Source organism: Epinephelus lanceolatus, chromosome 7 (assembly GCF_041903045.1).
Source record: "Epinephelus lanceolatus isolate andai-2023 chromosome 7, ASM4190304v1, whole genome shotgun sequence".
In the NCBI taxonomy this organism is placed as follows: Eukaryota; Metazoa; Chordata; class Actinopteri; order Perciformes; family Serranidae; genus Epinephelus; species Epinephelus lanceolatus.
In genome coordinates, this window is record NC_135740.1 from 14,022,628 (window position 1) to 14,036,365 (window position 13,738).

Here is a 13,738-nt window from a genome sequence, read left to right on the forward strand (position 1 = left end):
ACAATCACATGAAACCACGAAACAAGGCGTAGTGCTCCATAGATCCATTATGTTGCTGTACAAAATACTGAAGTGGAGGATTATTTAGGTTTTCACTTATGCACACATTTTGAAGACCTGCTAGAGATTAACAGAACCAGACACCATCTTTAGAGCCATAAATCATTTATATTTTAGCATTTTTAGACGTGGTGCCATTACCAATTTAAAGTGAATTTAGAATATAGAAAAAGCAACTTTAAACAGCAACGTACAACTGGATAAAGTAGACCAGTGGTACTCAAATGGTGAGCCATGATGCTAATCCAGGCGTGCCATGGGATTTTGTGATAACCACACATTATTATTGCAATATTCAACTGGGCCTATACAAAAAGCTGAGTGAATTTTTAATTGGCTGTATCAGACTGTTGTGTACAACCCTTTATTAATAAAGAGGCAAACTCTAGCTAAAAATATGTAAATTAATTTCATTCTATTTAAAAAAAACCTTCCAGGGGAATCTATTTGTTGCCGTTTGCATGTAGGGATTCCAAGCGTGTGATGCATTAAAGGTCCTGATTGGCAGCCAGATGATAACGTTTAAAAGGAGAAAGCTCTGAGGTATTTATGTTTTTAGAAATAATAATATTTTTTGTTTATTCTACCTTCATTATATTATTCTAATAAAAACAATACACATTTTAAAGCCACTCTGTAAAGGATTTGAACATTTCTGATATTACTGTCCCCCAGTGGCGGTATCAAAAAAGACACTGTGACCGCAACGTATGTTGGCAGCTCCCAGCCATCCCACCCACTCCATAGATTTGTTGGCAGAGACTCTAGTCTGCAGTAGGGTTATACACACTTCACTCGTTAAACTGCAGAATTACACAGAGTAATTACCAAATAAAGTTCCACCTCTCCGCTTCATTCAGTACATGCACACATTGGCTTTCTCTCACTCATCCACATATGCATGCTTTCTATTTCCCCCCTCCCTCTTTCTTTTCTTCATATTGTTCTTGGCGATGAGTCGATTATATGACATATATCTGTCAATAAGGAAGAGGAGGGTCATAATGCGCACTGACCCATTCAGTCAGACCACCAGTGCAGCACCACCTATCTGAATAATTTAAAAGATGCTTGAATTGCATGAAAATGTTTCACCACTTCATTTTAATGTTTGATTTTTAAATCAGAAAATAATACAAACCTTGAGTTGAAGAGTGTGTAGTTTTCTTAACTGATTATTTATGACTTTGAGGGATTCTGGTGACCTGTGAGCAACTTGCTACTACATGACACATCCTGCTGTGTTCTTGTAGAAAACACAACACGCAACTCATTGATGCATTATTAAAAACAAGGAAAACCTGGTTAGAGTAATCTGCTCTTCATATTATTATATTTCATAATATTCCTGCTGGATACTGATTTACTATATAACTAATGCAAATTACAAAAAAAAAAATAAACTAAATGAAATGTAAGTTTGTTTTAATACAGTGTAGGGGTAGGTGTATGGCCAAAATCCTCTGTCATGGTATATGTAATATAACAATAACTGTATATATCATGGTACAGTTATTGTTCAGTCAATTAAATTAAGAAATGGTTTAAAATAACCAAACAGTGCTTTATCACATCTGATTGATTTCTTCTTTTATTTGACACTTCCATATAAAAACAACAACTGCCTCATACAAGGGTGTAGGTTTTGTTTCAACACTGAGGGTGGAACGCATATGAATTTGGGGGTTTGGAGGTCTTCCGTCAGAACATTTTGAGCATCAAACACTTAATTTCATGCATTCTGGTGAATTTTTATGCACCAATTTGTGCCTTTCTGCTTCAATTTATGGCGTAAATATCCTTAATTTTATAATATAAAAGACCTCTGCTACTCTTATGGTTTTATAGAGTGGGACAAATGCATTATGTTCTAAATATTGAGGGGCTGTGTGATTTTGATGGATTTGTGGTCAAATGCTTGACAAATTTGCAAAATGCGACAGCTGTCATTAACTTGGTTAGCTAGCTGGCATCAGCCATGGACATTCATAATGTGCTGTAAAAGCAGGTTCATTTTAAATCCAATAAATATTAAATACAGAAAAAGACAAGTGAGCAAAGAAGCTAATAGAGCAAGCATATATTTTGGTGATAATGCTCCTCCTGGTTGCAATTTGCCGAGCAGAAGAAGAAAAGTTGTCAAATCTTGTCACCGTCATTTCTGGTAAGTGCACAACAGCTGTGTTCAATGTGAGATACCACTACCCTATCAAAATTCACACATTATGCAAGTAAGCACATAGTATACTGCATGTGAGTGTACTCACATAAGTATCCGATTTGAGACATAGCATAAAATTCTTTCAAAATGGAAGCTTTAAGAGTCCAAAGGACAACAATTGAAATTGCTATTTTACTCTTCTCCTCCATGTCTGCACAAATCACGTTATATCGTGAGATTGTGAAATAGCAAAACTGTGAGATCACATGATAATCTCGCCCTGCTTTGAATAGCTCCCATGGTAAAAACCTCTATGACAAATGCCAAATCTCTATCGGTGGACGTATTTCTACAGTCACACAGTATGTACTGCCATATCCCCCAACCCTAATACACTGTATGGATGGGCAATTTACAATTAATCAGCTAAAACATTGGGGAAAAAACACTGTAATGACCTTTTAGTCTGTATATTTATTCACACCTAAGTCCTAAACTGGTTATTTGAGGTGAAGTAATCAGGTGTTGTCTAATTCTGGTTGATGTCCCTCGAGTCCTCAGTGCGACAAAATTAGCCTTTTGGGAAACGATGCCTCTGTCCCTTCAATGACACCGCTGAGCGAGGAGTGTCTCAAAAAGATTACATTCAAACACACACACACACACACACACACAACCTTGTCACAGTGCTGAACAATACATGACCATTACAGCTTTAATCCTTTATACTGAAACCAGAGTCAGAGCCATAAACACAGTGTAAAGTCATCTCTACTGGAACAGCGGTCTTAAATAAACCCTAACCCAAAAGTTATTTAATTTTGGATAAGGATCACTCACACATACACACACACAGAGTGAGCGATTTCCCCTAAGTCAGCGATTCATGGATGCAGCCACGCCCTCGCGCTGTAGAGTAAGTGAGGTCAACCTGTGTGTTAATAAATGATGGGTTCTGAGTGGAAACCTGGTCACCGCGGGGATTCGGGGTGTGAGAGTGAAAAGTTCAGCAGATATACAGAAGCAAAAGCACATCCAGCTCTGTAGCTCTGGCAAGAAAAAAAGGTCTTCATATTTCATGAGCACTTCTCCCTGACTTCACATGTGGGCTACGAACAAACTTGACGGTTTTATCGGAGTTGAAACCACACATAACGGGTCACTGCTGCCGAGGAGTGAGAGACGAGTTTCAGCGAGACATGCTGGGAGCATATGTCTGACTGCCTCCCTCCCTTTGCTTGCTGTTATTTCCCACTCTTCATTCAGCTGAGTCCATGGTGCATTTTTTGCTTTGAATGCTGGGGAATGACATGCTGTAGCGGTGTCTTTGAGATTTCTCACTACAAGGTGATGTCTTCCTTGTTGGTGTGAAGAAATGTAGCCTTTATCCTCTGCTGCTCAATAATAGTCCTCTGACCTCCAATGAACGTGGTATTTCTTTTCTTTCTTCATGCTCTGTGTGTTTTTCTGAGGGACGGGGTTTGGCCATGATGTTAGCACTGCTTCATCATAAAATTCAGCTTCCTCATTCATTTCAGTCAGACCACTGTGTTGGCATAGCATGAGTCTCACATCAGCTTTCTGTCCAACAAAAGTAGTCTGCACTGAGCACTGACAAAGGATGTGATGAGGGATGATGTGGATAAAACATAAATATTACACAAAAATGTACTATAAACAGTGTGGCAGATGCTTCAGTTTAAAGTTCAGTAGTGTAACACTGCACCTTTCCATTTCCAAATACGATGCATCACTATTTGTCTTGCTTTATAAGTACGTTCAACACATCTTTATTGTCATTCAACTTACATACAATGAAACAGTCTTGTCACTCTAAGATAGTGCAACCTGTTAAAATATTCCTCCCCCTATCAAAATTTGATTAGTTAGACTAAAAGAAATTAAAAAGCTAAAGTATGATATCAACAAATTATTTTCATGCCATTCATGTATGCCGGACTCAGCAGGAAGTCAGTTGGCTTAGCCAGAGAGGGACGGTAATGTAAGTATGAAGAGCTTTTTAATTTATCAGTTTAAATATTCACATAGATTGGTGCTAATGAAGTCTCACATAGCCAAACCTATCACGCTCTGTGCCAGTGCTGGAGAAGGGTCTGGGTGAACCCATCATAATTCCGCAATGAGGGGGAAAAAGCCTTCTGGGTTGTTTGTATTTCTTTAAACCAATCACAATCATCTTGGGCGGAGCTAAGCAACAGTGCTCCTGAAAAATAGTCTTGAGAGGGAACTGCATAAAACATTAAAAGAGGCTGGAAGGTTGCTAACTCTGAAGTTAGATCGGTTGCATTTATATAGTCCTTCTCTAGTTTTAGCAACCACTCAGAACACTTTACAACACTGGCACCTGTCTCCCTTTTCACAGACATCGCCACACTGGTGGCTGAGGCAACCATACGAGGTGCTCATGAGATAAACATTCACAAGAACTCGCACACCAGTGGCACAGCCATCAGGAGCAATTTGGGGTTCAGTATCTTGCCCAAGGACACTTCGACATCTGGACTGCACGGGCCAGGGATTGAAACAATTGGTAGAGGACTGCTCTACCCTCTGAGCCACAGTCGCCCCGCTAAACCAAAGTGTGGAGATAGGTCTGGCTAAGTGAGACGATGCGAGACCATGCAGGAAGTGTGTTACCATTTAAAATATGCGGCTAATGATAGGCTACAGGCTATAGGCTATACCCACAGTCTAGTGTTAGGATGACTTCACCTTGAATCTATTATTTATCATACAGATTGTTATAGCATTATCTCACAGTGTTATAAACTGTAAGCAGTGTAGTGATCTGGCGTCCGGTGAGTCGTCCAATGTAATCAGACTAGACTTCCTGTGGGTAATGATGGCAGTCTTATCTCTAGGGACACTCCTACACTAATGCAGCCCCTTGTATTTTTCAATGCAGTGCTGTGTGTATGTGTGTTGGTGTACTAGACTCACCAGGGTGGTGAGGCGGGTGCGAGCGTTCACAGCGTGCTTCAGGGCCAGTTTGATCATTGAAGGCAGTCTAAGAACAACAGCCTCCATGTCCTGTTCTCCCCTCATGGCACCAGCCAGCTTCCCCAGTCCGTCTACGTAGGTCCGCCAGTGAGGCTGCACCTCAGCCGCTCCCCCCAGACAGCCTTGCATCACCGCCTGACAGAAGCCTCTGCAGGCTGGCGGCCCCAGCATGCCCTGGCAGTGCGGGCAGTACCACAGCCTCAGCAGGGCCCGGCTACAGTCCCGGCTGGGCCGCAGGTGATCGGTGGTGTTGACAACCTCGATACCCAGGTTCAGTGCCTGCAGGAAGACTCGTGTGGCCAGGAGAGAACGAGACAGACGGGTCATCATCAGTTTGGGATAAGGGCCAAATGCTCCTGACTCCTTCCAGGCTCCTCTTACACACTCCTCAGACACAGAGGAACTGCTGCCGCCCAGCAGGCGGCGGTAGGCCAGGGGGAAGAGGCGACCGTAGAGCACTGCCACCATGTGGTCCACTGTGGAGTCTGAGCCCAGGATGTAGAGTGACATGTCCAGGAAGAGCTGCCCCACGGAGCTCTGGGCTCCACCTCCGAGACCTGGGTAATCTGACTTTAGCATGGCCAAGGTGGAGTTACGGCCGTGACGCAGCACCAGATCAAAGGCTTCTGCAAGTAAGCAAGAGAACAACACGAGAAAGAGTCAGTCGGGGTGAAAGTCAGGCCACCTTTTTCAAAGCTGTTGCATTCAGCAGGTGATGATATGCCTCAGTAATCACAACAACTACGGTAAGCTGTCAAAAATAGGCAGCAATTTAGCTCAAAAACATGAAACACAAATAGATTTCCCCCAAACATCCATCTCGTTCTTAATGATCACAGTCAGAGAAAACTTCCCACGCACAACCTCTCTTTCCCTTTTCCTACTTTTTCTCAATCTGTTGTTTTCTCTAATGGGACTGCTCACACATACAGGGGACAAACACACACATTACACTGCAACAATAGACGATGACTTGGAATATAAAGAGAACAAAGCCTCTGTAACAGATGAAAAGCAAGATCTGGGGTTTGACCTTTCAATACAACTAAAGAGCGAACTAGAACACAGCACACACAATCTTAAAAAAAGTCCCTTTTTAAAGCGAATATTAATCTTAATATATTAGTCAACCTAGAGAGGCATGAGGATGTCTGCAGGGAGGAAAGCATACAGAGCATGCAGGAGGGAGGGGTGCGTGGCCGATGAGCGGAGGGAAAATAATCAGTGGCGTTTCAAGGCACAAAGTGAAGTCTTATCAACAAGGTGGCACAAGAAGCGGGAGCTCTATCATCGACCCGGTAGCAAAATGAGTGAGGACCCAACAACAGAGGGGATTTAAAGCTCCATTACTGAACTTAGCAGGGGAGCTGAGAGTCAGTGAAATGAAGCTTTGGACAGGAGAATAGCTAGGGATGCCGAAATCCCATTTATACAGCAGCTAGTCCACTACATCACTTTGTTGAGAGTGATAGCCACAACTGCTTTGTGAGGGTGGGGGGGGGGGGGTACTGGTTTAGGGGGCGTTAGAGGAAGTTATTGCTTTTTGTGCCACAAAAGCTCGCCATTTCATCTTTGTTATTTCATTTCTCTTGCTTGGATAGTTTAATTTCTTTCTCTTCATGCTTCTCTGAGGTCAAATGAAGCTCGTCGGCCTACACAGAGCTCTAGGTCTTCGGACAGCACAGAGGAACAATGTGACACCTCTGTCTCTTTTCTGTACAACATATAATGTGTTTTTCTATACGCAATTTCATGCACATGAGGAGGTCCACATGAGAATATGACAATATCTGAGCAAAGGAAATGAACATCACACCCTCTCTCTGTCTGAGTAACTGCTGCTGGTGTGCATTTCAACTATGTAACTTTTGAAAGAGGAATTAACATAATCTGAACAGATGCAAATTCATTCTGGGTGGTGCGAACTGAGACGAAGCACAGTTAAAAATGCTTCAACATGAGTGAAAAATATTGAGGCTTTATGACCCAATTCATTAACTTGCGGAAAGATGGAACAGTTTTTCTGGTAATTTCTGATATTTGTCAAAGCCCTATAGCTGCCACACAGCCACGACACACTGCACATACATGAACAGTGTGTACACTGTTCAGTACACTCTAGCTAGCAATGGCTAACGTCAGCACAGTTGAACATTTGCTGGTTGGGGTTAATAAACCCCACTTTGAACGTTGTCACTTGAATAAATGGGCATCGTTAGTGGTAAGCCTCATAGGTATGGATTAGAAGGATCCTACGACGGCGACTAGTAGGTTCTGAATGCCATTATCAACCCATTAAATGCTCAGTGTTGTCAGGAATGGTTTAGGCACTGACACTATGTGATTAGGTTTGGCTTAAAATAAGAACATTGGTTACATACGTAATGTTATATGTACATCAGGTAACATATAAAATAACTCGATCTTCACTGGTTTCACACAGGACATGAGCCTCAGTCCCCTGAATGAAAGTTCTGTGTTTGTACAACCTATCCACCACCCTGATCATGAGCTTTCTCAGTCTTGACACTAAGGCTACATCGCCTGACCTCCTGTGTTGCCACGTAACAATAAACACAGACATCTAATGGGCCTATAATTACATTCTCAACTTATTAGTTGGTGTAAAAGGACCCTTCTTACCCATATGAGCCTGATAACCACTGCACAAACACAGACTGTGCTCCATTTAAATTCATAAAACATATAGCTGGAAATTTGGTTACGAACACTCCTTAAACTAAATTAGCTTTTTTGAGTTACTAATGTACTGTCACTTTAGTACAGTATCACTTGAGCCTGGTTCCACTGTATGGTGTTTATTGCAACATGTACATCTGTGAATTTCTATAATGTCGCCTTGTATTCCACGCCTCCAAACTAAAAGGCAACAACACATAAAAATGTGCTGTGTGTCAAGGTTGTCTGAATGTCTGGGTTTTAATGCATTTTCATTGTGTTACTGCAAGTTGCTTTTACATAATTATGTATTTAAATAAGCAGACTCAAGAGAATCTTGAAGAAATTAAAGTGCAAGTAAAGTATGACAAGTTAGTTTCTTTCTAAACACATTATACATGTTAGAAAATACTTGTTGAAAACGCGAAAAGACTGTGAGCTGTTTTTCAACATTTCTGTGTCCAGGATTTTTTGGGTGGGCCTGAAATCATGGCTCAAGGACACACTGGAGCCATCCTTAACATAACCCAACCAATACTGTATAAAAACTGACATTAGAATGTACAACATCAGTGTTGTCTCGTTCATCCTGTGTGTGAGCGGTGAGTTCAGTACATTCCACAAGCTCTATTAGTTCTTTCAGTCTAATAATAACATAAATAAACATCTCTTTTTAATGCCACAATCATATAAACACAAACTAAGTAGCAGTTACTAACGTCCCTTTCAGTCTTTTAGCCCGAATCTGCTACCAGTTACTACTCACTGCTGTGAGCGGTGCTTTGTACTAACATTTGCTGCTGTTAGCTTCTGAACAAGAGTGTGTTACTAGATGGCAGCTCTGCCCTCAGCTTGTGGGGTGTGTGTGCTTTGTGCTACTGGGTTAACTGCTACAGAGATTCTGCTTGAGGGGATACACCTCCGGCGTCTCAGAGCAGAGAATACTAAGGCTAAGTTTTGTCAAAAAAAAAAATTATGATACCAATACCAGTTCCCTTAAAGTGATACCAATACCAATAGATTACTTCATCTGAATTGATACCCATCTGAATGAAAGCATTCAGTTGCATAAAATGCCACCAGACACCACAGGCATGTAGTACATACTTCCTAATGCATCTCAGCACGATGAACTCAGTCCATATGCCACGCTCAGCTTCACTACATCACAGACTGTATGGGTTGTAGCTGCTGCAGTACTGGGCCAATCACGTCACACTAATTCAAAGAACACTTGCTGCGATGATTAGCTAATGATCGATGATTGGCTGTGAGAAAAGCCATATAAGTAGTCTTTTTTTTCTAGATCTGGGTACAAGAAAGATTAAATGCAGGCACTGTTTCACTGGAGAAGTTTAAATACTATTTGGTGTTGGATTATTTATGTCAATACCTTAAAGGTATCGAGTACCAAAACTCAGCCCTAGAGAATACTGCTAATTCTTTCAGGATTTTTAAATCTAATTTTAAATACTTCACATTTTTTTTTAAATCAATCAAATTTGGCTGAGTGGTTAATAGCACATTTTTCTGTGGCGTGACAAACTCATTAAATATTTATTTTAGCTTTATCCATACTCTAAGAGTAATTTAATACACCATTATCCTGCATTAGTGTGGCCACAGTGGCCGCTGTTCAGCAGAAGTTACATAGTTTCACTTAAAGTGAGCCATTTGTCCCCAAACTACCTCAGTGCTAAACAGTAGCAGGCTGTGGTTGTAAATTTCAATGTGTGCGTTAATATGAAACGGGGTGGAAAACAGCATGCATGCTCAGCAAAACAGTTGCTGGGTGAATAAATGTTTTTTAAAAAAAAGAACATTGAGGATGTTTAGTTGAGTGTGAGAGGATGCTCGGGAGCAGTGCAGCATCTGCTTAGATTTCCAGGCTACGGCCGTCCTGCTGCGACTCAAAGCACTTCCCTCTGTGATCAATGAGCAGACAGATGTGCAGATTGCCATCCAAGACAAGGAGACAGACTGGGAGGAGGTAAGACACGCCCACACACACGCAGAAAAACACACATGCAGATGCACGTAGAAATACAAAGTCTTCTATTCCTGGTAATTCCTCATATATATGGTTACTGATCGAAAACTTGAAGGAAACCTGCACTTCAACCTCAAAGCTATTTACTTCTCCTTTTCTCGGCATCTACGAAAGCCTCTTACATCAAACCCTGTGATTCAGCTGCTACCTGAAGTATCTCTTACACCACAAAGAGGAGTGCCACTTTGTAATGGTAAAGAGAAAGAGTAGAGGGCTCTTCATAAATGCAATTCAATGGCTCTAAGTAGCCTGGGTCATGGTAAGAACCACTGCGAGCCCATTTCCTGCGCATGCTGTTCGCTCTCTTTCATCAGTGAAAGCCTGTGCAGGATCAGGTATCCTCTAATGGAGAGGAGAGGGGCTGTATGTCAGGGGCCTGTGACACTCTGGATACAACTGTAGGAGGTCAAGAGCACACATTACCAAAGCAGGAGCCCACAGAAACATATTGGGTCACGCTTAAAATTAGCAGTAGCATTTATTTTGTCAGTGTCACAGATGGAGACAGAAGGCTGGCTGCTGGAAAACTGTTTCTCCTCTGAGACCAAAGGCTTTTTACAGACACACCAGCAGTACAAGGCTGAGGGAAATGTCTCTGCCTCTCTGTCTATACCTCTGTCCAACTACTTCACCAGCCAGATAATGTTTACTCCAAGGAATCTCAGATTCCTTGTGCATTAAAAAATGGATTTCCACTAAATTAACTTCAGTAGTCAACAGACTCTCTGTCACGTTGTCATTGATACCGTGTATCCACAGCCTTTCATTATGAAGACTTTATCGTAATATCTATTTTCTTTGCTATATCATGCCATCAATCAAAGCCCCTGATTAAAATGTGATCAAGTCCTGCAGATTCCAGTTAGTCTACAGAAGTCTCATAAATCTGTGTCACACTGGGGTCACTTAATTCTGACACCTAAAAGCTCTGAGTGACTCCAGCTCTGACATTAAACAGGCTTTTCACATAATCTATGAATGGCCTGTCAAATGAGCATATTTGATGTTGGTGAGGACATCAGTCTGGGTGTTACATAAGTCAACTCTGCAGCTCATAACACGCCAGACTGACTGACCGGCCGCCGACAGTAGTTGACATGCCGCGGAGGCAGACATGCGCCTTGTGGCCTCATCAATCAGAAGCCCATACACCTATTATCCCCAGGAGAGGAAAACATCAATAAATTACCCAGCCAATGAGACTAATCCATTTGGCTGATGGAGTGTCACCTCTAGCCGCCACAGAGATAGATGGAGAAGCTGCTGCCACCTGGTCCCAGTGACAAAACAGTACCTGTCCAGGAGGCAGAGAGAGGACTGGCAGAAGGGCTGGGAGCCAGTCACAAAGACATGTGCCAGCACACTGTGGCCCTGTTTACCTCGTGTTAACACACATCTTGGGAGATCTGATCACAAGTGGACAGCACTAAAAACAGGTGAAAACGACCACCAAGATGCATTGTGATCCGGTCATTTAAATCACATGCTGAGGTGGTCTGCAATGCATTTAATGACATATATTTTTTTAGCATAAATGTGAATGCATCCTGATACATCCCCGACAAGGATTATGTCAAGGTATGACAAGGACATGGTGGTTATTTTGGTGACAGCTTACTAGCGCTATATAAAAATAATGGATGTAGCTACCATGACGTCACCCATTGGTGTATGGACTACTGTTTGGAAGTTCAGCATTTTGGCTGTCACTATCTTGAGGTTTTGGAGCCAGAAGGGACCATATTTAGGTGAGAGGCTGGTGCTGTGGAGGAGAAGCCGAGGACATGTTTGGCAGGTGGCCTGTCACTCAAAGCAACCTGACCTTAATTATGTGTAACTTTAAGACTGAATAAAATCAAAGCGGGTGAGTTATATAACGGTATTAGCTTGAGAGTTTTAAGCACTTCCATGTTGGCTTCATTTTTCAGGCCTGGAGGTTACCGCATGGCTAACTTTCTCTACCTTTCCCATGTTACGATGAGTCAGACAAAGCTTTGTGTGACCATCCGTCGTTTGGCCCTATGAAAGGAAATGTGCTGGATTCTGCTGACAGCAATATCTCCAGCTGTACTGACACAACCACTGTGAGCAGGGCCCTTTGACCTTCTGGCACAAGTGACGGATGATAGACACAGGTGTGAACAGCGATGTGTCTCGACCATCACTGAAACACATGTTAAAACCAGGTATAAACATGCTCAGTGTGTCAGGTGGAAACCTTGTATCTTCAAGTGGTAGTTTGGATGTAATTAAGGAAAACAGTAGAGCTGTACCGAATGTCTTTTTTTCTTCAGGTTTTTTTTTGATATTCAAAGTTTCCTTTTGGAGGTTTTCAAAATATTATGTCATATTTTATGATCACAAAAAAAAGAATCCTCAACAAAATCCACAATGTCTATAAAGTGTTTCATTAAATTGAATGAGTTAGTCTTTTCTTATCAAGTTTCTTTAATGAATAAATGTAATTTATGCTGCTAAACTGCTCTGATAATACAGATGCGTGCCTCCCTTTGTGTGCGGCAAGCTGGAGAGCAAACTGATTCTGACCACAGTGAAAATGTTTTTGAAAAGCCAAATGCCAACAAATGCAGACTGAAGCACAATAATGAATTAGATAAAACCATGTTGTGAATTTTGGAAATAATTCCATCTTTCCTTTCTCAATAAATTTTGACTTTTGGTCTTCACAACACTAATTATTGGAAAATTGTGATTCACACAAGTTGAAAACAGTCCTGCACAGTCTATCTGCTACTGTGCAGAAATACTGGGTTCAAACAGAATGAATGGACATACAAAAAGAAAAAAAAAGCAGCATTCAAATGTTAGAATTCCAATGCTTCAATTCAAGTTTAGACTTACTGAAGAGGCTTTATAAAGACAGCTGTGGTCAAAATGCCTTATCATGTGTCTGCAGTAAAAACCTGCAAATCACTTATAAGGTTTCTAAATGAGCAGACATGTGCACAGGCTGACACACTCACAAACCTCCCAGCACGCTTCGCATTCAGTTATGATTTTATGAGCCTGTTGACAACAAAAGCAGCATCTGTTCATTGACTGTAAACAATATGTTGTTTTTCCAGACACATTTCACTCAGCTCCCACAGAGCGACCTGTCCCAGGTAACCTGAGAGCAGCTCCACCTGACGAGCTGCTCTTGCGGGACCGGCGTGTGTCTGAGTCCGGGTGCCTTGCGCTTACGGGACGGCGGCGGTGGTGGCGAGGCAGGGAGGGGGTGGACTGATTCCAGGAACAAAGCAGACAGGATGCTGGTAAGGCCCAGATAGCATCACCAGCAGACCATGAGGGCCAATGGACAGCGGGGCAGAAATGAGACATGTATTAGGTTACTCCATCTGTTAGAGAGCTCCCCGTCTCACACACAAGCACACGCATGCACACAGACATACACAATGCAATCACACAGAGCACAGCAGTAGCCAGGTGGTGACAGTGTGGGCGAACATTTGGCAAATCATAGTCGGAGGGCAAGGTGTGAGTCAGGTGTAAGGATTACAGCCACACACACACACACACACACACACACACACACAGGCAGAGTTTTCCTTTCATTCATTTATCTGCCTCACAATGAGCTTCTGGAAAATGTTTCTCCACAGCTGGACAAATAAGAAACAATGAAAACTAATCGACTGGTTTTATTAGCCGCAGTCTGCTCCCCATAAACAAATGAATTGAAGATTTTTTTTAATAACCACATTTTGAAAATACTACTTTTGTTTATTTTTAATTAATGGTTTTGT

The 13,738-nt window shown here is 41.9% G+C and overlaps 1 protein-coding gene across 2 annotated transcripts in view; it reads right to left on the bottom strand.

Moving 5' to 3' along the window:
- The window catches only part of gpc3 (glypican 3), a 151,153-nt gene that overhangs the window by 52,964 nt on the left and 84,451 nt on the right, over positions 1-13,738 (bottom strand). For both annotated transcript variants that reach the window (XM_078169201.1, XM_078169202.1), the window contains exon 3: positions 5,183-5,868. In XM_078169201.1, the coding sequence (XP_078025327.1) occupies positions 5,183-5,868 (686 nt within the window). The remainder of the gene's footprint in view (positions 1-5,182; positions 5,869-13,738) is intronic.